Source organism: Neofelis nebulosa, chromosome 8, assembly GCF_028018385.1.
Source record: "Neofelis nebulosa isolate mNeoNeb1 chromosome 8, mNeoNeb1.pri, whole genome shotgun sequence".
Taxonomy (NCBI): domain Eukaryota; kingdom Metazoa; phylum Chordata; class Mammalia; order Carnivora; family Felidae; genus Neofelis; species Neofelis nebulosa.
The window spans coordinates 59,831,228-59,854,348 of NC_080789.1; the positions used below are offsets into that span (position 1 = coordinate 59,831,228).

At 46.5% G+C, this 23,121-nt stretch overlaps 1 protein-coding gene across 4 annotated transcripts; it reads right to left on the reverse strand.

Annotated features, from left to right (window-relative positions):
- Position 1: 1 nt before the first annotated feature.
- DGKA (diacylglycerol kinase alpha) lies at positions 2 to 22,339 on the reverse strand. Of its 4 annotated transcripts, none has more exons than XM_058742413.1 (24): positions 22,150 to 22,339; positions 16,346 to 16,487; positions 15,859 to 15,932; positions 15,393 to 15,525; positions 15,071 to 15,145; positions 14,558 to 14,607; positions 14,120 to 14,194; positions 13,802 to 13,921; positions 13,575 to 13,689; positions 12,780 to 12,868; positions 12,523 to 12,642; positions 12,229 to 12,327; positions 11,939 to 12,022; positions 11,648 to 11,721; positions 11,413 to 11,487; positions 10,708 to 10,793; positions 10,527 to 10,616; positions 2,815 to 2,975; positions 2,498 to 2,562; positions 1,704 to 1,794; positions 1,215 to 1,413; positions 984 to 1,104; positions 732 to 792; positions 2 to 458 (listed from the first exon to the last, which is right to left on the reverse strand). In XM_058742413.1, exons 2-24 carry the CDS (start codon positions 16,407 to 16,409, stop codon positions 375 to 377), a joined length of 2,205 nt encoding a protein of 734 aa, XP_058598396.1. In that variant the 5' UTR covers positions 16,410 to 16,487; positions 22,150 to 22,339; the 3' UTR covers positions 2 to 374. The 4 variants fall into 4 exon arrangements, with proteins under 4 accessions (XP_058598396.1, XP_058598397.1, XP_058598394.1 ...); XM_058742414.1 differs by lacking the exon at positions 22,150 to 22,339 and adding an exon at positions 21,324 to 21,426; XM_058742411.1 differs by lacking the exon at positions 22,150 to 22,339 and adding an exon at positions 16,990 to 17,098.
- Between the last annotated feature and the right edge of the window lie 782 nt (positions 22,340 to 23,121).

Here is a 23,121-nt window from a genome sequence, read left to right on the forward strand (position 1 = left end):
GTGCTGTTTTATGTTCTTGCTTCTGGGAGAATCTATATCATTTACAGAGTGGAGGTATACAGAAAGGAGGTGTACCATTTACTTAACAGATATCCCAGTGGGGGGAAAAAGTCATTTTATTTAGATGAGGCACTTTCAATGTATGTGTTTGTGGTGGTGGTGGTGGGGTGTGTGTGTGTGTGTGTGTGTGTGTGTGTGCATGCACATGTGCATGGCGAATGGTGGAAGTGGTGCAGGATAATAAATATTTTGAGGGTGAAGAAACACTCTCCTGAGCTGGCAGGAGGGTGTGGCAGCAATGTACAGAGCCTAGGAGTAGAGTCCAGGGATGAAGAGGTGGGTTCAAGGCTGGCTTGGAGGCTGAGGTGTCCCCTTCAGCACAAGAAGCCAAAGAAATTGGAGGAGCGAGGGGGTGGGCCCACAAGCATGGGCATCTGGTTCTTGTGGGTGATCTTGATCTGGAAGGGAAGGGGGCATGTTCAGAGGTAGGACCTAGTTCTTTGGGGCTGGAGCAGTAGAGATTTTGGGGAAAATCTATGGAGTTCAGAGGGGTTACCAGGGTCCTAGAGAGGCCATGGCAGGAAGGCCAGGGGCTAAGAAATCAGGATTTGGGAGGAATGGTTCACAGGGGAACTTCAGACATTGGGAAAGGGTAGAGAAGCAATGGAATGGAGATTTAGGATCCATGAAGCCTGAGGGTTCAATTCTGAGCAGGCATAGGTAATACTCACTGTACAGGGTGTCTGCATCCAGGGTTCTCCATCAATTTGCATGGGAAGGGTTTTTGTGGTGCTGTGGGAGGCCAAGACAGATTGGTGGAGATTTCTTTACCAACTGAATACCAAAACTCTTTCTTGGCTTGGTTTTGAAACCCTTTGTTACTGAGGAAAATCTAGTACAGCTCCTCCCTACCATCCCCATGACCCTTCTGCTCTCCTGGCCCTACTCCTTCCCTCAGAGCCCCTGGCCAGAGTTTTCCTTACTGGAAGGTGATTTCAGAGCACTTGGCCAGCCGATGTCCAGCATTCTTGAGCTTGGTATAAATCTGGCCCATCTCAATTGCACCCTCCAGCCCTACCACTTCCAGCCGCTTGTCGCTTAGGTCTGGAGGTGGGAAGCAAGGAGATAAGGTTTGCAGAAGCAGGGTGCCTCCAAAGGGAGCCACACCTTCCCCTGGGTCCTGCCCACTCAGTTCCCAAGGCTGCTCCTCTCACCTGGTACACAGGTTTTCAGGATATCAGGGTCGGTGATGACTTTAGCTGCAGCGCCCAAGGCCTGGTTGATCCCATGGATATCTCCATGGGGTTTCTTCGTATCACCCCAGAGATTGGAACCACCATGCATGCTAGGGATGTTCAGTACTGCGATGCCTTCTAGGGAGAGGTTGCTCAGATCCAGTGGTTTCCCACAGATCTGAGAAGGGGGAGAGCACAAATCATGGCATAATCATGGATGTGAGCCCTCCCTCCACCAGATGACAAACTGCGAAGGCCAGGAGTTGGAGGTTTACAAAGGGTGGCAGGAAATAGGCACCACCATGCATGTGCCTCGTGGCACATGCCACCTGGGAAATCGGGATTGGACAGCTGGGAGGTCAAAGTACATGTTCAAGAATAGGGGAAGTTTCTGAAGGTTCCTGTGGAGGGGGAAACAAAGTTATAAGAAGCTGAAAAGCATGTAGGATCGGGTCTCATCACACCCACCTCAACTGTTAAAGACTCCTCCAGCCTTTTGCATGTTGAGAAGATGGATTCAGAAGTGGCGAATTCGAAATACCATAGCTTGTTCTTCATTCTGTATCAGACCCGAAAGAAGGCCCAAAAGGGAGAGGACAAGTTACACAGTGTTGGCAGAAGAAGGCTAAGAGACAGGGAAAGACATCAACCTCTCAGGGAAAGGATGGCCTTGGTTGAGCAGCTTCCTAGAGGTGCCACTGCCTATCTAAGTGCTCTGAGTCAAACTTGGCCAGGAGCGCCCAAGTGGTTCAGTCAGTTAAGCATCCTACTTTGGCTTGATCTTGTGGTCCGTGAGTTTGAGCCTCACATCAGCCTCTGTGCTGACAGCTCAGAGCCTGGAGCCTGCTTCGGATTCTGTGTCTTCCTCTCTCTCTGCCCCTCCCCAACTTGCACTCTGTCTGTCTCTCTCAAAAATAAATAAACACAAAAAAATAAATTAAAAAAAAAAAACAACCATGGGGTGCCTGGGTGGCTCAGTTGGTTAAGAGTCTGACTTTGGCTCAGGTCATGATCTCACAGTTTTCGAGTTGGAGCCCCACTTGGGGCTCTAAGTTAGGCTCTGTGCTGAGAGCTCAGAGCCTAGAACTTGCTTCAGATTCTGTGTCTCCCTCTCTCTCTCTCCCCCTCCCTTCCCTCACGCTCTCTCTCTCCTTCAAAAATAAATAAACATTTAAAAAATTAAAAACGAAAAAACAAAAAAACTTGGCCATAACCTGGTCCCTGCCACTGTGGATGTCCGCACCCACCCCCCTTTCCCTTACCTGCTGTTGAACTTCTCAGGATATTTCTCTCGCATGATGTGGAATCGGTGAGCAATAGAGGCATCCTGGAGGGAATTCAGGGCATGTAAGATCAGAGGCCTGCCTCTTCTCTCAGCACAGAATACTCTCTCTTTAACTTCCCCATTTGGCAGCAGTATGTCCCATGTTCTTTTCTTGCAACTCACACCACTGTACCCCACCCCTCATTTCCCTGTGTCACAGCCCCTTTAACTTCTATCTTCTCTTTCTAACTAGCTCTAGCCTTTCCCTTCTTAACCCCTACTTCCTCCCTAGCCCCCATACCCCACTCCACTGACCACACCAATGGAGAAGTAGTTATTGATGATTTGAAAGGGGACTGGGTCACTCTTTTCTTCAGTTTGTTGAGGTATCACCTCCACGGACCACCGATCCATATGTACCACCTTACTCATCTCTAAATCCTTGAGGATCTTCCCCAAATTCTGTCCCTCATATCCTAAGGATGGGGAAGAAGATAGGTTAGTACTGAGCCCTGGGTCTCAGAGGGCCCTCTTCTTAGCTCCCAGCCCCACAACTTCCCAGAGATCCTCTGCCCTAGTTCTGCAGACCCTCCTAGCCCTAGCCAGTGAAGGGGCAGGGTGCTTGGTCAGAGCTCCCATGGGCCATTCTCTCTTTTTTTTTTATGTAAGCTCTGCACCCAATGTGGGGCTCAAACTCATGACCCTGAGACCAAGAGTCGCATGCTTTATCGGCTGATTCAGCCAGATACCCCTCCCATGGACCAATCTTAAGGTCAGCCCCTTGCTGGCCCTTTTCTCCACACTGTCATGGAGAGTGAATCTTGCCAATGTATATGTGCATCTAACAATAACATCAAATTAGGGGTGCCTGGGTGGCTCAGTCAGTTAAGCATCTGACTTTGGCTCAGGTCATGATCTCACCATTTGTGAGTTTGAGTCCCATGTCAGGCTATGTGCTGACAGCTCAGAGCCTGGAGCCTGCTTTGGATTTTGTGTCTCACTCTCTCTCTGCTTCTCCCCTCCTCATGCTCTGTCTCTCTCTCTCAAAAATAAATAAACATTAAAAAACAAACAAACAAAAAAGCAATAACACCAAATTCATCTGAAAGATTAATAAAACAGCCAAGAAAATACAAACTTCTGGGGCTCCTGGGTGGCTCAGTCAGTTAGGTGTCCAACTTCAGCTCAGGTCATGATCTCATGGTTTGTGAGTTCGAGCCCCATGTCGGGCTCTGTGCTGAGAGCTCAGAGTCTGGAGCCTGCTTTGGATTCTGTGTCTCCCTCTCCCTCTGCCTCTCCCCCACTTGTACTCTGTCTCCGTCTCTCTGTCTTTCTCTCTCTCAAAAATAAAGAAAATGTAAAAAAAAAATTAAAAAAAAAGGAAATATAAACTGCTGGAAAAGATGAGTGATGAATAAGGATTCTCTTTCTCTCTCTCATGCTTCCTTTCCCTATTCTACCAGAGAGAACACAATATGAAGCAGTGGTATTTAAACACTGTGATACTGACACAGTGAATAGAATAAAAAGTTCAATACTAAAGAACAGAGTGTCCAGAAATAGACTCAAGTATATAAGTGAATTTAGTATATGATGACATTTCAAAGACACGGGAGAAAAGATAGACTATTCAATAAAAAAAGGTGCTGGATTGGGGCACCTGAGTGGCTCAGTCATTTGGGCATCCAACTCTTGATTTCGGCTCAGGTCATGATCTTACGGTCATGGGGTCAAGCCCTGCCTCATGCTCTACACTGAGCTCATGCAGAGCCTGCTTGGGATTCTCTCTTTCCCTCTGCCCCTCTCCCCTGCTCTCTCTCTCTCTCTCTCTCTCTCTCTCTCTCTCTCTAAGATTAAAAAAAATAAGGTGCTGGATGTAGATGTCACTCTTTACACCAAAATTAATTCAAGATGGGTCAAAGAATTTATTTAAAATTTTTTTTAGGGGCGCCTGGGTGGCGCAGTCGGTTAAGCGTCCGACTTCAGCCAGGTCACGATCTCGCGGTCTGTGAGTTCGAGCCCCGCGTCAGGCTCTGGGCTTGATGGCTCGGAGCTTGGAGCCTGTTTCTGATTCTGTGTCTCCCTCTCTCTCTGCCCCTCCCCGTTCATGCTCTGTCTCTCTCTGTCCCAAAAATAAATAAAAAACGTTGAAAAAAAAAATTAAAAAAATTTTTTTTTAATGTTTATGTGTTTTTGAGAGAGAGAGAAAGAATGTAAGCAGAGCAGGGACAGAGAGAACGAGTGACACAGAATTTGAAGCAGGAATCAGGCTCTGAGCTGTTAGTGCAGAGCCCATAGGCTCGAACTCACCAACTGTGAGATCATGACCTGAGCCGAAGTCAGATGCTCAACAGACTGAATGACCCAGGTGCCCCAAGACAGGTCAAAGAATTTAAATGTAAAAAACAATGCCTGGGTGGCTCAGTCGGTTGAGCGTCAGACTTCAGCTCAGGTCATGACAGCTCCAAGTCTGGAGTCTGCTTCAGATTCTGTATCTCCCTCTCTCTCTGCCCCTCCCCTGCTTATACTCTGTCTCTCAAAAATGCATTAACATGAAAAAAAATTTAAATGTAAAAAAATGAAGCCGAATTTGTTCTAGCAGAAAACATGAGTGAATGTTTTTGTCCTCTTTGAGTGGAAAAGTCCTTCCTTTCTAAAGCATAATACAAAACAGGGAGCCAAAAAAGTCGAAGACTGATAAATACAATTATATTAAAATTTAAAACTTCTGTATGGTTAAATAAACACACACTGAAAAAAATATACAAACTGGGGAAAAATATCTACAGCACATATAACAGACTAACTTCCTCAACATTCAAAAAAATACTTATAAATCACTAAATCTAAAGTTAGTAGAATATGGGCAAATAACACAAATAAGCCAATCACAGAAGAAATACAAATGACCAATATGCACATTAAAGACACTCAGTATTGCTAATAATTAAAAGAAACGTAAATTAAAACAATTAGTTAACTTCTGTTGCCTATCAAATTGACAAAATGCATAGAGACTGAGAACACCAAGTGTTAATGAAATTATGAATAAGCCAACACTCTTATTTGCTGTTAGTTGGAGCATAAATTGATCTTTATTTTTGGAAGGCAATTTGGCAATTTTTATCCAAATGTTATCCAATTTTATGAAAATACTTTCATGCAGCAATTTCACTTTTAGGATTTCTCTTATAGAAACAAACACACATGTGAACAGAGATGTGTGTACAAGGGTGTTTGCTGAGGTACTAACACAGCACAAAATTGGAAACAATCTAAATGTCCTTCAGCAGGGGAAGGTTATATAAATTTTGGCAAATTCATGCCAAGAAATAATGTGTAGCCATTGAATATAAAATGTAATCTGTGTGTACTAACATGGAAAGATCCCAAGACATATTATTTAATGAAAAAAGAAGTCCCAGAACAATCTCTGTAGTATGATCCCATTTATGTTTGTTTAAAAGTTGTGTGTGTATGTGTGTATGTGCGTGTGTATGCGCGTGTGTATGCATGCATGTAAAAACAGGAAAATGAGTGCAAGAAAATAAACAGTGGTTATCTCTGGGGAGGCACATGGAATTTGGTGGGGAGTAGGGGGAGGAGACCTATATGTGAAAACACACATTTTACTTTTAAAGTCTTTTACAATGAGAATGTACTGATATATTATTTGTGTAACTTTTATTTTTTTTAGTGTTTATATATTTATTTTATTTTATTTTTTTTTTAAATTTTTTTTTTCAACGTTTTTTATTTTTATTTTTGGGACAGAGAGAGACAGAGCATGAACGGGGGAGGGTCAGAGAGAGAGGGAGACACAGAATCGGAAACAGGCTCCAGGCTCCGAGCCATCAGCCCAGAGCCTGACGCGGGGCTCGAACTACGGACCGCGAGATCGTGACCTGGCTGAAGTCGGACGCTTAACCGACTGCGCCACCCAGGCGCCCCTATATATTTATTTTTGAAAGAAAGAGAGAAAAGCAGAGAGAGAGGGAGACAGAGAATCCCAAGCAGGCTCCGCACTGTCAGCTCACAGCCCCATGCGGGGCTTGAACTCACAAACTGTGAGATCATGACCTAAATTAAAATCAAGAGTCTAATGCTTAACTGACTAAGACACCCAGGTGACCCTCATTTGTGTAAGTTTTAAAAAGAAAATAACTAGTAAAATGTAAAATGTTCATACTCTTTGAGCTGGCAATTCTACTTCTAGAAATATTTCCTAGAGAAATGGAATGCTACTCTGTAATAAAAAGAGTGAGGTAAACCTGACTATATTGAAATATAAGGATAACCACGATGAATGGTTTAGTTAAAACAAAGAAGAAAAACATCATCAATAGAAAGATCTTTTTAAGTACATATGAGTATGTCTGGAAAGAAAAACATGGAAGAATAGATTCCAAAACTTTAGGAAGTAGATTACAGGGAACTTTCTTGGCATGTATATCTGAAATGTTTGAATTGTTTTTTTACCACAATCATGTATTATTTTTGTAATCAGGGGAAAAAAACGATTAAAAAAAGTAAGTATCCACTTCCTCACATTCCACCGATAGTTCAGTTCACTGTAATTTGCCTTTCCCGATGCCACCCTGCTGAAACTGTTTTGGCAAAGATTGCCAATAATTCCTGCCAAAACCAACAGTATATCTTTAGTTCTCATTTTTAACTCATGAAACTCCTCACTTGGCCTCTAAAATACCATTCTCTAAGCTACAGAGGACCCTCTCTGTTTCTTCTTGGTGTCTGTGACAGGCAGAATAATGGCCCCTCAAATATGTCTGAATCCTTTTTCTTTTTTAAAGATTTTATGTATATATATATAATATATATATTATATATATATATAATATATATATATATAATATATATTATATATATATATAATATATATATATAATATATATTATATATATATATAATATATATATATATAATATATATTATATATATATATAATATATATATATAATATATATTATATATATATATAATATATATATATACATATATATGTATGTATGTAGTCGCTACACCCAATGTGGTGCTTAAAACTACAACCCCGAGATCAAGGTTGCATGCTTTACTGACTGAGCCAGCCAGGCGCCCCAAAGATGTCCACATTCTAATCTCTGGGATCTGTGAACATGTTGCCTTACAAAGCAAAAGAGACTTTGCCAATGGGATTAAATTAAGTTTTGTTTTGTTTTGTTTTGTTTTGTTTTGTTTAAGTAAGCTCTGCACCCAACATGGGGCTTAAACTCATGACCTGGAGATCAAGAGTTGCATGCTGTACCAACTGAACCACCCAGGTGCCCCTAAATTAAGGATTTTTAAATGGGGGAGATTATCCTGGATTATCTGGGCAAGACCAATATAATCACAGGGGTCCTTCTAAGTGAAAGAGGAAGGTGAGAAAGAAGACTCATGGAAAGGGATGTGACAATGGAAGCAAAGGTTGGAGTGATAACGTTGCTGGTTGGAAGCTGGGCCATGAACCCAGGAATACAGGCAGCTTCTAGAAACTGGAAAAGTCAAGGCAAAGAATTCTCTCCTAGAGCTTCTAGAAAAAACACAACCTTTGCCAATCAATACCTTGATTCTAGTGCAGTGGGACCTATTTGGATTTCTGACCTCCAGAACTGTAAGATGATAAACCTGTGTTGTTTTAAGCCACTGCTCATGGTGATTTGTTGCAGCAACAATAGTACATGAACACAGACTTCTTTAATAATGCATCTTCCTCTGCTTAACTGTTAAATAGGATGTTTTACTAGGGTGTTCCATCCTTGTCCATCTTCTCTTTTCACCTCTTTCCTCGGGTAACTCATCTACTCTCAGGATGTCAATTACCTCCTAGAAACAGATGATTCTCAAATGTGTATCTTCCTAACATCTGTTTGTAACTACCCACCACACATCTCCATCTCCTCCACATGCTCCACTGACACTTCAAGTTAATGTGCCCAAACTGAATTGATCTTCCTTAAACTGGTCCTCCTCCTGTATTCTCTATGTTAAATGGCATCCCACATGCTCAGTTCACAAACCTAGAAAATGTCCTAAGACTCCTCCACAACCCGTTAGTTACAAGTACTGTGGTTTCTACCTCATGAACTGCACTGCTGTTGCCTTTGCTTTGGTGTTCAGCATCTCTTGACCAGACTATTGCAATGTAGGTAATTTTCTATCCTGTCTCCTTCCTCCAATCCATCCTCCACAGAGCTCCCACTGTGGTACTTCTTTCATCTCTTCTTCTTCGAGTCTTATGATTTTTTTCAATATCAACACAAATTTTCATTAGTGTGGTATTTATATCATTATTTCATGATTTAGATTGAATTGGCAGAAACTTCTATGAGAGTCTCATTTGCAGAACACACAGTGAAGACCCCAAATATACAATTTCAGAGGGTCTAATATTGTAAGTAAAACCAAAGTTAGATATTGAAGATTTAAAAACTGGCTTGGGGTGTCTGGCTGCCTCAGGTGGTAGAGCGTGCAACTCTTTGTCTCGGGGTTGTAAGTTTCAGCTCCACATTGGGTGTAGAGATTGCTTAAAAATACAATCTTTAAACATAAAATAAAATAAAATATAAAATAAAATAAAAACTGGCTCCCAAAGCTGGTCATATAGTTTATATACAAGATTTAGATTATTATATACACTCAGAGAGGGGCACCTGGCTGGCTCAGTTAGAGGGCATGCAACTCTTGATCACGGGGTTGTGAGTTTGAGCCCCACGTTGGGTGTAGAGATTGCTTAAATAGTAAAACTTTAAAAAATAGAAATGTTAAAAACAGTATGCACTCAGAGATATTTTTACATTCTGAAATAATATTTTATATACACAGGAATTTTTATTATATAGAGAGAATGTAATTTATAGATATACCTATTTTCTCTTTGAGTTACATTTTTCATGAGTTCAAGTGTTCCCCATGGTTCAGGGTTTGCACATTCAAATGCCTCAGTGGCTAGAAAGGTAAAGTGAATGAGTGAATAGCAGGGAGCTAAAAAGTGGTGAACTGAAGAACATATGACCTACTCCTCAGAAATAACCAAAGTTTAAAAAATTTAACACACTTCCAGGCAAGCAATGCAAAACAATATTAATCATTTCTGTAGGCCATCTGCTCTCAGTCTCTGGCAGGGTAAAATTAAAAACTTCTCAGCACAGCATTCATGACCCTCCATAATCTGCACCCTATTCAACTCAGTCTTTCCCTTCCTCATTCCCCACCTTGCACTGCATGTCCCAGTCATAATCAATGACTCACACTTTCCCTGACGGAGGCACTACCATGCTATTTGGTGGCTCTTCTGGTCTTACACAACTCCTTCCACCTAGAATGCCTTTCACTGTCCTTAGCAGTCCCCTATTCCAGAATCTTCTGCATGATCTCAGAGCTGGACTCTGAATCCAATAGCCTCAAACCAAGACACCTCAAACTCAACCTGTCCCACCCTGGCCTCTTTATCTACCAATATCATCCCTCAAACTCTTTCTGTTTGAATGGAAAAAGAGACTAGAAATCAAAGACTATATTTAAGAGACTGTTGCAATTGACTTGGGAAGAAATGATTATGAATGAACAAATGACCTCTGATTAATTGGTTGATTGATTGAATGAATCATGGCCAAGTTCCCTGCTAGCTCCATCACTAAGCATCTGACTTAGCTCTTACACAATCTTTCTTATTCCCACATTGTCCTCCCCTACTTCCATATTCCTTGATTCTCTGAGTCCTAAAAGTTGGTTGGGAAAAACAGAAGGATACTTTTAGGTACACAGGGAAGGGGACTGTCACCCCTGACCATTCTAGGTTCAGACTGTGGTCCTTGCTTCTTCCAAAGCTTTCTTCCTTTGGGACAATCCACTTTGGTAACATCCCATCTGTGCCTCTCTTCTTCCCCAACGCTCTTTCTACAACAGATGCCTAGACACCTTATCCATGTGCTTTTTTCTTCCTACCCAACTCCCCCTAATTCCCAGCAAAACAATTTCTAATCACTTACCTCCTCCCCATCTTAGGCAACGAGCCAGATCATTTCCAGTGCCCAGGGGCAACACAGCAACAGGGGGCACAACTGGTAAGTTGGCTTTGTCTAGGGAGGCAGGTCAGGAGATGGATGGAGGGAGTTAGCTCTAGAAGGCCAATGCCCCGGTACCCTTTCCAGAGCCTCTCCCTGCACTGACCTATGGTCTCTAGAATCCAGCCTACTGTGCCATCTCCACCACACACCAAAATCCGGTAACCAGGAACATCTCTGAAGAATCTGAGCCTGAGATAAAAGGTAAGAGAGAAGATGAGGAAGGACAATAGGACCGAGGCTACCAACTCCTGGATGGGCAGATTACTTCTTATCTTTCATTCCTTATGACCCCCTTTCCCTTTGTCAAAAGACTTGTTTCTATTAAGGGCAGAGAAAAAATACAATGGGGAAAGTTATAGACACTCCCCAGTGGTTAGGGAGAAACTGGTATCTATTTTGTTTTTAACATTTGTTAATGTTTATTTGTTTTGAGAGAGAGATAGAGAGCAAGCCGGGGAGGAGCAGAGAGAGAGGGAGACAGAATCTCAAGTAGGCTCTGTTGCTGTCAGCACAAAGCCCAACATGGGGCTCAAACCCATGAACTGTGAGATCATGACCTGAGCTGAAACCAAGAGTTGGAGGCTTAACCTACTGAGCCACCTTTATGTTTTGAGAGCAGAGCAAAGATGAACCAGGGAAGTCAGAGATGGGGGATACCCAGTGATGCTAATAAAGGCAGCATTCTGAATTCTGGTTTCTTGAGGTCCCCTAGCCCTGCCCTTCCAACATGTACTCTTTTCTGCTCTCCCCCAACATACACAAGCAGACACATACAAACACTGTGATATAGCCCCTAACCTATACTCACCCTGGCTCAGGACCATCTTTTAGGAGGTTGAACACCTGTCGAGGGTTTAGTAGATACTGGAATTTCCAAAGCACCCTGTGTGAGGGAAAAAGGAAAGTTCAAGGCGGGGGATGGATATTCTGTACTCTACCCTTTTGATGTCCTCCTCAAGTACATCCCCTCCATATACACAGAATTCCCAACCTCTGTCAGTCCTCCTTCCCCATCTTAGAAGACCCAGTATATCTCTTCTCACCTCTCCCCCTGCTTCCCGCCACTCTTAGGGTTGACAAAGACCAGAAGTGGGTGGGTGTTAGAAACAGGGTCAATCTGAATTTGGGGAAAAAACAAAGATAAGGAAAACAGGATTTTGTCAGAGTTAAGATAGACCCTGGAGACAGGGGCAGAAGGCTGACATTCCCCCACAATGCTTCCCCCTCCCCTACCACGGTGGGGCTTCTGGAGAACAGGCACCATTCCCCAGGTTTCCCACTTAATTTCCTCCCATGAGGGCTCCAGCCAAGAAAAACCCACCCCCAACATGTACCCGCAGAGCCTCAAAGGTGCTCAAACTTAAATCATCTGTGGTCTTCTGGCTTGCTTTGTTAATTTTACGCTCCTGTCCAGAGGCCTAGAAAGGGAGGGAAGCAAAGGGAAGGAAAACTGGATTGTGTGTGAATCCCTAAACAGATGAGAGTCTGACTTGAATCCTAAAAGGTATAGGCTCTCTGCTCTAAACAGCATGGTGTGTGTTGGGAGGGGGGGGGGGCGGGGGGAGGGCTTAAATCAGGGAAGCACCCTTCCTGCCCCCTCCTAGGCACTGCCCAAGGGTCTCACCAGGACGCTGGGATAGATGGAAGATGGAGGCAGGATGTGATCCCGGAGCAGCCCACAGTCACACTCATGACCCATGGTTTGCAGGCAGTCATCATGAATCTGAAAGACAAGGTGGGCATGCAGACATCATGGAGAGAACCCCAACACCTCTCAACTTGAGGGCCTAGTGCTGGAAAGAGAGCCCTTGGGAGCAAGGGCAATGGTGGCTGCCAGGAAGATGCCGTCAGGGAGGCCAGTGCAGAGAGGGCAGTTTAGGAAGGGGCCCCACGGCTGGAGGACAGCTCCCAAACTGACCTCTAGGTGGCACCACACACAATGCAGTCCGACCAGACTGTGGTAAATACGGATCTTTTTCTGACAGCGGTCACATCGGCCAGACTCACAGCCTCCTCTCACCCACACATGTGATTGGACCTTGGGGAGAAAGGCAATCCCTTGTCTGAGAGAGTCTGAGCAGAGACTAGTGGAAGGGCTTGAGGGCAGCAAGTGGCCAAGGCCTAGGGCAAGGGCCAGGATGCAGGTGGTAATGGGGTGGTTATGGGATCACTCACACCAATGTCCTTCCGGGACTTGGCATAGGTGCTGACTTCACAAGGCAAGGCCTTCATGGCACACTGGTCATGAACGACGTACTTACAGACTGGGCAAGAAGGAAGAAGGTCAGAGCCTTAGCTGCAGCCCCTCCCTCTATTTCCTCCTTACCTGGGTGTAAGGCGGGATCATTCACTGAAACAAGACGTATAAGCCCTTGCTGTGAGAGTGTGGTAGAGAATTAAAGTTTGAGGTGGGGGCTCACCTCCAAGACCCGTGACTTTTTCTCACTCTTCCCCATAAAAGAGCAATTGCTACCACATGCCTACCCCCACTCTTTCCAAATGCCAGGAACTCAGCTGAAAGATGCCAAGGAGGCCCAGATTTAATAATAATAATAATAATAATAATAATAATAATAATAATAATAGCAGCTAATTTTTACTGTAGACTCAATAATATGTACACACACCTTGTGAACTACTCTTCGTGCATCAACTTATGTAATGCTCACAATTACCTCATTTTTAGTTTAAAACCTCATTTTAAATTGAGGCTTAAAGAAGTTATGTGGCTATGTTGTACACCTTAAACTAATGTAACATTATGTGTCAACTGTATTTGAAGAAAGAAAGAAAAAGAAGGAAGGAAAGAAAGAAAGAAAGAAAGAAAGAGGAAGTGTATGGCTTTCCCACATAACTAGTCAGTGTCAGAACCCAGGATTCAAACCCAGCTCTCTCTAAGTTCAAAGCACCATGTCCTGCAGATAGCCAGGGTGCCCCTCTGCTCCCACACTCCCAGGCCCCATCACTCACGGTTACAGCTCAACCCCTGTTTGCCAAGACCAATGCTTGACTCGCACAGGTTGCAGTAGACTGGTCGGGGGAACCTCTTGGGTCTCCACATGTGTTGCCCATTGTCCTTCAGAGTCTGGGAGGGCACAACAGATGTAAGGAGTGTCTAAGCCCTTAGGGGGCCAGCCTCTGGCAAACACATCCCAGAGCAGCTATCCTACCCATCCTCACAAGTCTCTCCTACTCACCATCTCCAGACCCAGTAGCACTAGCAGTGGCACGGTGGTGGCCCCAGCCCGGAGCCACTCAGCTAGGGAGACAGAGCCGCTGCCATCATAGTCAATCTCTTTCATCATCTCCTGAAGAATCTGAGCAGAGAATGGAGGGGACTTTTAGTGTGAATGGCCTCTCAGATCTGACACCTCTCGGTGCTGCCCCCTAGACAATCCAGCCCACTGCTATCCTAGCCCAGGGAACTGAGCTGCCTGTCAGAAAAGGGGTAAGGTAGATATAGGACTCACCAGGGAAAAGGCACAAGGAGGGACATTAAGGAAAAACCGCCTTACCGGCCTCAGCTCAGACACATCCCAATCCAGGTATTCAGCTACTCGCATCATCTGTATGATGATTCTGTCCACTTCCTGGGGGCCAAAAGGTAAGAGCCACAGCCATATCCCACCTCCTTACCACCATTCAACTCTTCTCTAGAAATCAGGGTTCCTGGGTTCCACCCCGAGAGCCACCTCTCATTCTCAGGTGTCTCTGCCAAGTAAACGAGTGTCTATGTGTTTTGGTATGTTTGCAAGGCAGCCCCCAATTCATGTCTCTAGCCTCTACTTTTAGGAGGCAGGAGCTGGGGACCCACTCCCAAATTTAGTCCTGGAGGATTTGACTTATCCCTCTAGCTTCCTCTGCTTCTTAAGGATCTTGGAAGAGTTGGGACAGGAGGGCACAGACAAATGGACACATACTCCCTTGGCCAGCATACAGGTCCCCCAACTCACTGAGCTGTCCAGGATCCCATTTCTGTCCGTGTCGTACAGCTTGAAGGTGACTGTGGGGTGTTTTAGGGGGGCCAGGGTCAGTTTGTGAGGGATACCCAAAAAATTAATAACAGAATACAGGAATAATAAAGACATGGGAGAGAACTTTTAGATGAAGAGCCCAGAGCCTGGTGCTGGGACTGAGAAAGGAGACAAAAAGGGAGGGGAAACAGGCCTGGATTCCACTCTTGGTGAATCTGATTGGGGAGACAACACACACCTCCCACAACCCAAGAACACCCCCAGGATACCCACATTAAAACATACAGGACATGGGAACTGGGATAACTATGATAGATGGCATTAGGTATAGGAGTCTGGGGGAACAGAGGAAATGGGTCCATTCTCTGGCCCCATCTTTGTCTGGCCCCGTCAGCCCTTAGGAATCCTGAAAAAATAGGGGAAAGAAGGCTGGAGAACACCTCCTCTTCCCTCTCCTTTTTTCCCCTCTTCCAGTCCAGGATTACAACTCACATTCTAGCTTGTCTTCTGGCCGGCCACCCTCCAGAAGGGAAAAGTAGCAGGAGACATCACTGAGACATACCAGATCTGGTTACAGAAAGTACAGCATTTCTGAGGCTGGGGCTCTCTCCACCGTGGCTCTTCTCTTTGCCTTTGTTCCAACTCTTCCCTTTAACTTTCCTCCCTCCAGTTCCCAGACCAGCATGGCTATCCTCTACCTCTCTTCCCCAACCCTGCCCCCAACACGTGACTCAGTTAAACTTTCACCCCAACACTCATACTAATTTGAGTTTTCTTTTGGAAGCCCAGCCCTGTCCCACCTACATGATCATACCATTTTTCACAGTGTCTTCTAAACAGTGACCCGTCTTGAAGGATTCAAACAGTGCCAGACTTAGGTGATTGGGAACATTATCTGCTTCCAGATAGACTTTCAAAAATTCCTGGAATCCCTTGTACCCAATGGCCTATGATGAGAACAAGCATTACCCTAGGAAGTATGCAGGATGGGAGTTGAGGACTGAAGAATTAGGAGTAGTGAGGACAGAGACAGTAAGTTGCAGAGCCAAGAAGCATCCAAGGCAGAAATATAGTTTCTTCTCAAGGCTGAGTACTGAATCAGAATCTCTTGCTTTGTCCTATAGCAATAGCTGTAGTAACAGTGGACACAGGGGTATCTAGAGGGAGGATAGCAAGGGGTGGGCCCAAAATAATCACTGGAAATTGGGGATCCCAGTGGGATAGCAAAATCAAAGATGGGAGGGGTTGGTCAAGGAGAGGATTTCCCAGATGTCACTCACATCTCCTTGGAGATATTCAGCCATTTCGCCATCCTCAAAGAGCTTTAGGACATCACTGACCTTTTGGGTGGAGTCTAGGGTGTGAAGAGGATGAAAGAAGTGCATTAGTCTGGTTTGGTTCTCCCTGCCCTCTGCCAGAGTCCCACCCAGACATCCAACAGGAAAAAAAGAGTCAAGTAAGATAAAGAAAGAAGAATTCCAAGAAGAAACACAGAAATGCACAGAGAAATACTGCGAGGATAACATTTCAGATGCTCCAGAGCGGTACCTCTCTTTACATCTTTTCTCTGAGACTTGGGGCAGGCTGTTAAGGTTCAGAGAAGGTGGGTAGAAAGCTGAGACCGCAGATGTCTCCCCATCTCTCTCTCCCCCCTTTCCCATGCCTATGGCTGGCTTTGGGCTGCTGGGGAAACTCGGGGAAGCAGGGATGTGGAGGAGATTCTCTGGGGTAAGTCTGCCGAACTTGAGGACTGAGAGGAAGACTCACATTCCATGTACTTCTGCAGCTGGGCAAAATCACTGGGGCTTATTTGGCCCCTCTCCTTGGCCATCTTTCTTTTATTCTGAAGGAGGGCCACAAAGATGACTTGGTAATACCTCTGCCTGGACCTCTGCTTCCAAGGGTAACTCTGGAGGGAGATGGTAAGAGTATGTGGTGGGAAGAGCCAGCTGTCTTCGTCTTTCCTTCTGTCTGCTCCGTTCATTGTCCACTCCTACTCTTATTTCTGTTCTTTCCTTTTCTCTGAGTCCCTCCCCAGTCTCTTCCTTTCCCCGTGTACCTCTCCCATGTGTCTGTCTCTCCCTTACAGAGTCTGTCCTATGTCTCTGTTTCTCTGACTCATCTCTGACTCTTTCCCCTCCATTTCTGGATCCTTCTCCAGCTCTCTGATTTCTCCCCCATCTGTCCCAATCCATCTCCCACTCTCCCCACACACTCATTATCCTCCCCCCACCCCTCCCCAACTCCCACTCCTCCACCCCCCATCGCTTTCCCAGTCTATGTATGTCTCTGTGGGTGTGTCCCTGTCCCTCTCCTGTTTCTACCCTTTCTCTCACCACCCCCAGTCTTTGCAGTCTCTTCCGAGCCCGCTCCCTCTCCCATCTCGCATCCCTCAGTCCCGGCCCTTCTGCCTTTCCGGCCGTTCCCACAGCGGCTGTGGCACGCCTCCCCGGCCACGATCCCATCTTGCTCCGCCTCGGGCCTCGGTCCTCAGCACTACTCAGCCGCCCACTTCCCGGACCACCCACGCCCCTCAACGACCTCTAGCGCTTTTGACGCGCGCGACACAGAACCAGCTCTGGCCGTGTCCCCAGCCCTGGCCCCGCCTCGCCTGAGTCCCGCAGAGCTCTACTGGGGAAGGGCGGGGACCCCAGGCTGGCGCGCGCGACTGGAAGGAGGTAGGAGAAGTCTCTGAACATCTATCCGTCTGGCCTCCCAGTTCTAGGAGGGTTGAGCTGAGCGCAGGAGTCTCAGATTCAGGTTTTTCCTTACACCCTGCTAGATTACCAGTGTTTAGGGAGCCCTAACTTACAGCCTTGGGACCCAGGGACCCTCACGCAGATCATGCTGACCACTGACAACAAGGACCAAGTAGCAGAGGGCAACTTGGCTTGAAGATTCAATAACAGCAATAACAGTTATATCTTACATTAGTATAGTATAGCACTGTCTAGGAGTCAAGCAAAACTAGGGTTAGTCATATCTGGGTCCCATCCTTAGATCTGATACTGCTGTGTGATTTGGACAAATTACATCTGTAAAATGGGAAGAATGATACCTATCTGTCACAGTTGTGAGTATGAAGTTAAATCCTGTATGAAAAGTACCAGTGTAACACCTGCATATAGAAGGCCTCCAAGAAGTGGTAGTTCTCATGGCACTAACAATTATAATCAAATCCCATGAGATAAGAAATTACTGGTAGAGCCATTCCACACACAAAGAAACTGGAGTTTGAAGAGGTTGGGACTTCCCAAGGCAGGTGGTAAGTGGAGGAGTCAAAGCTCTACCCCAAGAACCACATGATGGGGCCCCTGCCTCTCCCTGTCCTCCTCTTGTTCTACTCTCCCCTCCACATACTGCCTTCTAATCTCACTGCCCTCCTTTCTGTTCCTTAAACCAAGTTCTTCCCTGCTCAGGGCCATGAAACTTACTGTTCTCTCTGCCTAGAACATCCTTTCCCTTCTTGGCAGAGCTGACTTCTTTGCCTAAGCTGAAATGTCAGCTTCTTCAAGAGACCTTCCCTGATCATTCTCTCCTAAAGTAGCCCCCCTCCTTTGCACAGCACTCTCCTTTGTTCCCTTCATAGTACTTATTGCACACAGAAACTATCTTGCTAATTTATTTGCTTCTTTGTTTACTGTTCGCCTTCCACAAGGGCAAGAACTTGTAAATTCCACAAGGGCAGGAACTTGTCGGTGCTGTTCACCACTATATCCCCAATACCTTGACTGGCGCTCAGCATGTTGTAGGTGCTCCATATTGGTTGTACAAATAGTAGTGTAAAGTTAGGGAGCCATATGTTGGAAATGCTAGTCCAAATGTGGTTAAATGGGTTTCCATAGTGTCCGTCCTGACAGGGGAATATGAAACAATTTGGAACACATTTAGGAGGTGCTTGGTAGATATTTGTTAAATGAACGAATGATGCTAAAAAGCACTTATTGGGGCACTCCATCTAGGGCTCCTGCCTCCCCTTTGCCCACTCATTTAGGGTTAGTTGGGTAAGGCTCAAGGAGGCAGTTAGGGCCTACAAGAATTTCCTTTCTGATGGTGCAAGAATCTTCTCTGCAGCCCTGCCCTTGGGACATCTCTGCTGTCCCTGTCTATGTAGTATACCATTCCTGTTCTGAGGTTCTCTGGGAACAATAAGAAGGGAGTTCTGGGACACTGATATTCTGGGGAAAAGGACTCCACCCATCTGGCTCTTTTCAATGACTATAATCCAACTTCTATTGCCAACAGATCTAATGAATACATAATAGTGTTAGGGTTAATTGGGCCTGTATGGCTTAATTAGCCTCTCTGATTACCCCTGGGGATTCTTAAATGGCTCCAAGGTTCTAGGAAATGAAATCTGAGAGAGAAAGTGACAAGGAGAGAGCAAAGGAGGGACGATGAACAACAGGAAAGAGGACATGTCTCTCTTTTCACAATGACCCTTCCTAGCCCCCCACATCTTACATGTAGTTTTTAGTACAGCTTAAGAGAATGGATGTTTTAATTATACAGGCATGGATTAGAATCCTAGCTCTTGGGTGAGTTATTTCATCTTCCTGAACCTGTTTCCTCATTGGTAAAATGGGTACATAGAGAAATCAGTCACAGCATGGAGATTAAGTAAGATAATACATGCAATATACTTAGCAAACGGCATGGCACAGAAGAACTCAGTAAATGTTAGCTATTCTTGTTGTTGTTGCTGTTATTGTTGTTGTTCTAGTTATATGAGGGTGGTACACAGAGAAACACATCTGGAAATTAGGAAAAATGATGTCTTTGACACAGGAAGGCATAAATTCTAAGGACTCCCAGCAGCAGTGAAGCCCAGTTGTACACTTGCCCTTATTGTGTTATTTCAGGCACAGACATGTAGTATTAGGATACTGCATTTTGCCTTTGGGAGGGTGAGGAGGTGGTGAGAAACTAGACCATCAGGGTCCAAGGATACCTCTGGGCTGGGACCTTGGACATAAGGGCTCCTGGTATCTTTTCAGTTGTCCTCTTGACTTCCCTCACTGAAAGTTTGGCTGCCCCTGTTGCCGAATCGCAATAAACTATAGGATCCTGGACCCTAGAGCTGGAACAAATCCAATTTTGTCCTACCTGCTCCATACTAACCCTGAGGCTATAACCTGGGCTAGTCTAGGCGAATGCCAGGGCTGGGAGGGTGGGGTCGGTCTGCTGCCCGCCTGCCAGCTCTTTGTGACTCACCCTTCCCTTCCCTCCCCTGGCTTCCCTGCCCGCCCCTACCAACCTGGGGTGAGAAAGTAAGTTGACTTGGAGGCAGAGAATCCTAGAACATCTTCAGAGCTGGGAGGTACCAACTCTCACATTTTACAGAGCAAGAAACTGAGGCCCAGTCAGAGAGCCACTCTCGCAGGGACACCCAGACTCTAGACCTCCATTAAATCTCAGTGCCTCTGTTTTCTAGATCTTATTTTATTTTTTTTTAATTTTTTTAACGTTTTTATTTATTTTTGAGACAGAGAGAGACACAGCACGAATGGGGGAGGGGCAGAGAGAGAGGGAAACACAGAATCGGAAGCAGGCTCCAGGCTCTGAGCCATCAGCCCAGAGCCCAACGCGGGGCTCAAACTCGCGGACCGCCAAGATCGTGACCTGAGCTGAAGTCGGATGCTTAACCGACTGAGCCACCCAGGCGCCCCTCTAGATCTTATTTTAAACAGTAAACACTAAAATTGCTGGTAACCAAGAGGTACATATGATTTCCAAGGCCAGTGCAAACATTTAAAATTTCCTTTTTCACTTCAACATTCATCACTCCCATTTCAAGTCATATAGATTTACCATTACTGAAGAATGAGCTATGTCCCCAGAACATTCAGGCTGACCCAGCGACCCAGCAAGGAACCCCAAGCAGCAAGCCCAGGCCTGATTACCTAGACTTCTGAATTCCTTAACCACACCAGGGCCTGCACCCTCCTCCTCTTTCCCAGGACTGACGGAGGGTCTATTCTTTCCTGCCCATCCCTGCTACAAGTCAGTGCCCCCTGCCCCCCAAGGAATCATTTGGCTTGAAGTCCCGAAATTCGGTAAGCCTACATACATCTTGCAGATGGGAGTGTTGCCTGATTAAGGGGTGGTGTGTGTGTGTGTGTGTGTGTGTGTGTGTGTGTGTGTGTGTGTGTACGCGCGCGGGAGCCCGCATGTGTCAATGTGTAGTACAGGAGGAAGTTACGATGTTGGCATGGTTGGGGGATGTGGGCTCAAACGTTCTGAGGCTGAGGAGATGCCCAGTAATAATCACATTTCTTCCTCAGTGAGGTTCATGTCCCCCCATTTAAAGGTGAAAAGTGGGATTCAGATCCAGGTAGTTTCAGAAACTTCCCGGTGACAGGTGTGGAAAGGACGGGGTGGGAAGTTGGGGACCAGGAGGCCAAACAAGAATCCTTCTGCACCCATGCAGTGTTGTGAAGGTTCCAAAACGGACTTTGCTTCCATTCGGGTCCCCAGGAGCCGAGCTTCACCATCCCTCCGAATGAGCAGGAGGGATGGAGGGGAAGGTCTAGGGGAGACGCTGCCTGCGGGGCTCTGGCCCATTCTCCCGCTGCCCCCCGAGTCCTGGCGCAAACCCTTCTAGCTACCCGCTCCAGCTGTCAGGCTTCCTCCTTCTCGGCCCAGCAGCCCTACCCCAGCCCGAGCAGCGGCCCCTCCCGCGGCCCCCGCCCCCTCCTGCTCCGGTGGGAGGGAGGGAGGCGCGGGGGGCTCGCGGGGTCTCTACCTTGCCTGCGGAGGGCGCGCGGTGGGAGCTGAAGCGCGGCGCGGGAGCTGGAGCCCGAGCTGGGCTGGAGGGGACGGACCAGGCAGGCGCGGCTGCCGCGAGGCCGCCCCGTTCCTGACGACACAGCTGCCCGCCCCCGACCCCGGCCAGCCCGCCTGCGCCCAATCCCGGCGCCCCCAACTCCGGGAACTCCAGTCTGGAGAGGTCCCTGTTTCCAGCTCGCCAAGCCTGATCCTCCCACCTCCCCAATATCTGTAGGGCTCTGGTCTGCGCCACTTTCTCCACATCCTGCGCTTCTCTTCTTCCCGCCTCGGGACAGCCCGGTTTCTATCCATCTGCCCTTTTTTCTAATCATTCACAGCCTCTCCCCTCATCCCAACCCTGGGAGGCCAAGATAGGGGGCGGGGCCGATGATGGCACAGCTTGGCAGCGGCACACCTAGGCGACGTCTAACCCTCTCCCAGTTGCTGCCATCTGGGGGACTTCCCTTCCCAACGCTTTTCCATCCTCCATTGACCGAATTCATACTCAAAAGATCCCACAGCAGCAAGCCCAGAGTCCCAGACTCTACATCCTGACACACAAACGCCTCCCTCCTCCCATGGGCTCTGCACTGCTTAACAGTGTTTGAGGCCTACCTTTACCTCTAGTTTCCTCACCTCCCTAAAGCCCAAACCCCAGATGGCTCAGACTTGTTTTCCCCAATGTAAGTACACCTCCTTGTCTCAAGACTCAAGGCCTTCCCTTAATTCTGGGGTGGTTTAGGTGCAAAGAGAACTCTGGTCTGTGTCCACTCTTTCTCCATGCCCTAACCCTCCCATTTTACCTGCTGGCCCTGGCAGGTGGTGTAGAAGGCCCTGGCCAAACGTAAGGTTGAAAGAAGATCCTTTCAGCAGTTCCTGTCTGGAAACTTCTGAAGTTGTTAAGGCTCTTAGGGCAGCATGGATGATGGTGAGGCTGGTAGTGCAAGGGAGATAGACAGAGGCCTAGGACTAACTGGTAGGAACTGGGGACCCAGGCATCCTGCTCCTTGGCCCCGCCCCAACCCAGGCTAACCCCTCCTAACCCTCATTGAAGTAGGGCACAGTAACAAGGGCTTGATTTCCTGGAATCTTTCCTCTTAACAGCTGGTGGTAGAAGAGAGGGGGAGGGGAAAGCTCTGACTGGAAGCCTGTGCGTGTGTGGTGTATATATGTTGTGTGTGTGTGTGTGTGTGTGTGTGTGCGCGCGCGCACACACACACACACACACACACACACACACACACAGTATATACATACTTTTGGTGGGGGGTGGAGAGAAGGAATGAATACATGAGGCCCTCTAGTGGAAACAGAGGGATCTAAGCAGTTCTTGCTTGTTTCCAGACAGGCTTGTTGGAAGAGAGTCCTCCATTTTTATCAGAAATATAGCTGCTGAGTAATAGCGTTTGGGAGTACTGTTGCATCTGAAAATCTGAGGGAGATGAAAGGGATTGGAGAAAGTCTGTCTCTCTGCTCCTGTCTCCCAGTCTTAAAAAGACAAGGGCCCTGCCACTCCCCGTCCTTTATCCACCCCCCCTTTTTTTTCAATATTTTATTTTTAACTAATCTCCACACCCAATGTGGGACTTGAATTTACAATCCCAAGACCAAATGTTGCATGCTCCACCCACTGAGCCAGCCAAGCACCCCTATCTCCCCTTCTTATACGACCTCTTTAGTCATAAGGAGTCAAGAGCACTTTTGAAGGCCCATTATGCACCAGGTCCTGTACTTAGTTCTGTAGGACAGCCAAAGACACAGCCCAGCTTAAGGAC

Coding starts and splice junctions, on each gene's coding strand:
- DGKA (XM_058742411.1), bottom strand. CDS start 17,043: ATGGGATCGTGGCCGGGGAGGCGTGCCACAGCCGCTGTGGGAACGGCC. Junction 11,722..11,938: donor GCACCTTTGAGGCTCTGCGG/GTACATGTTGGG, acceptor CCCCAAATTCAG/ATTGACCCTGTTTCTAACAC. Junction 793..983: donor TGCTCTGAAATCACCTTCCA/GTAAGGAAAACT, acceptor GGCCTCCCACAG/CACCACAAAAACCCTTCCCA.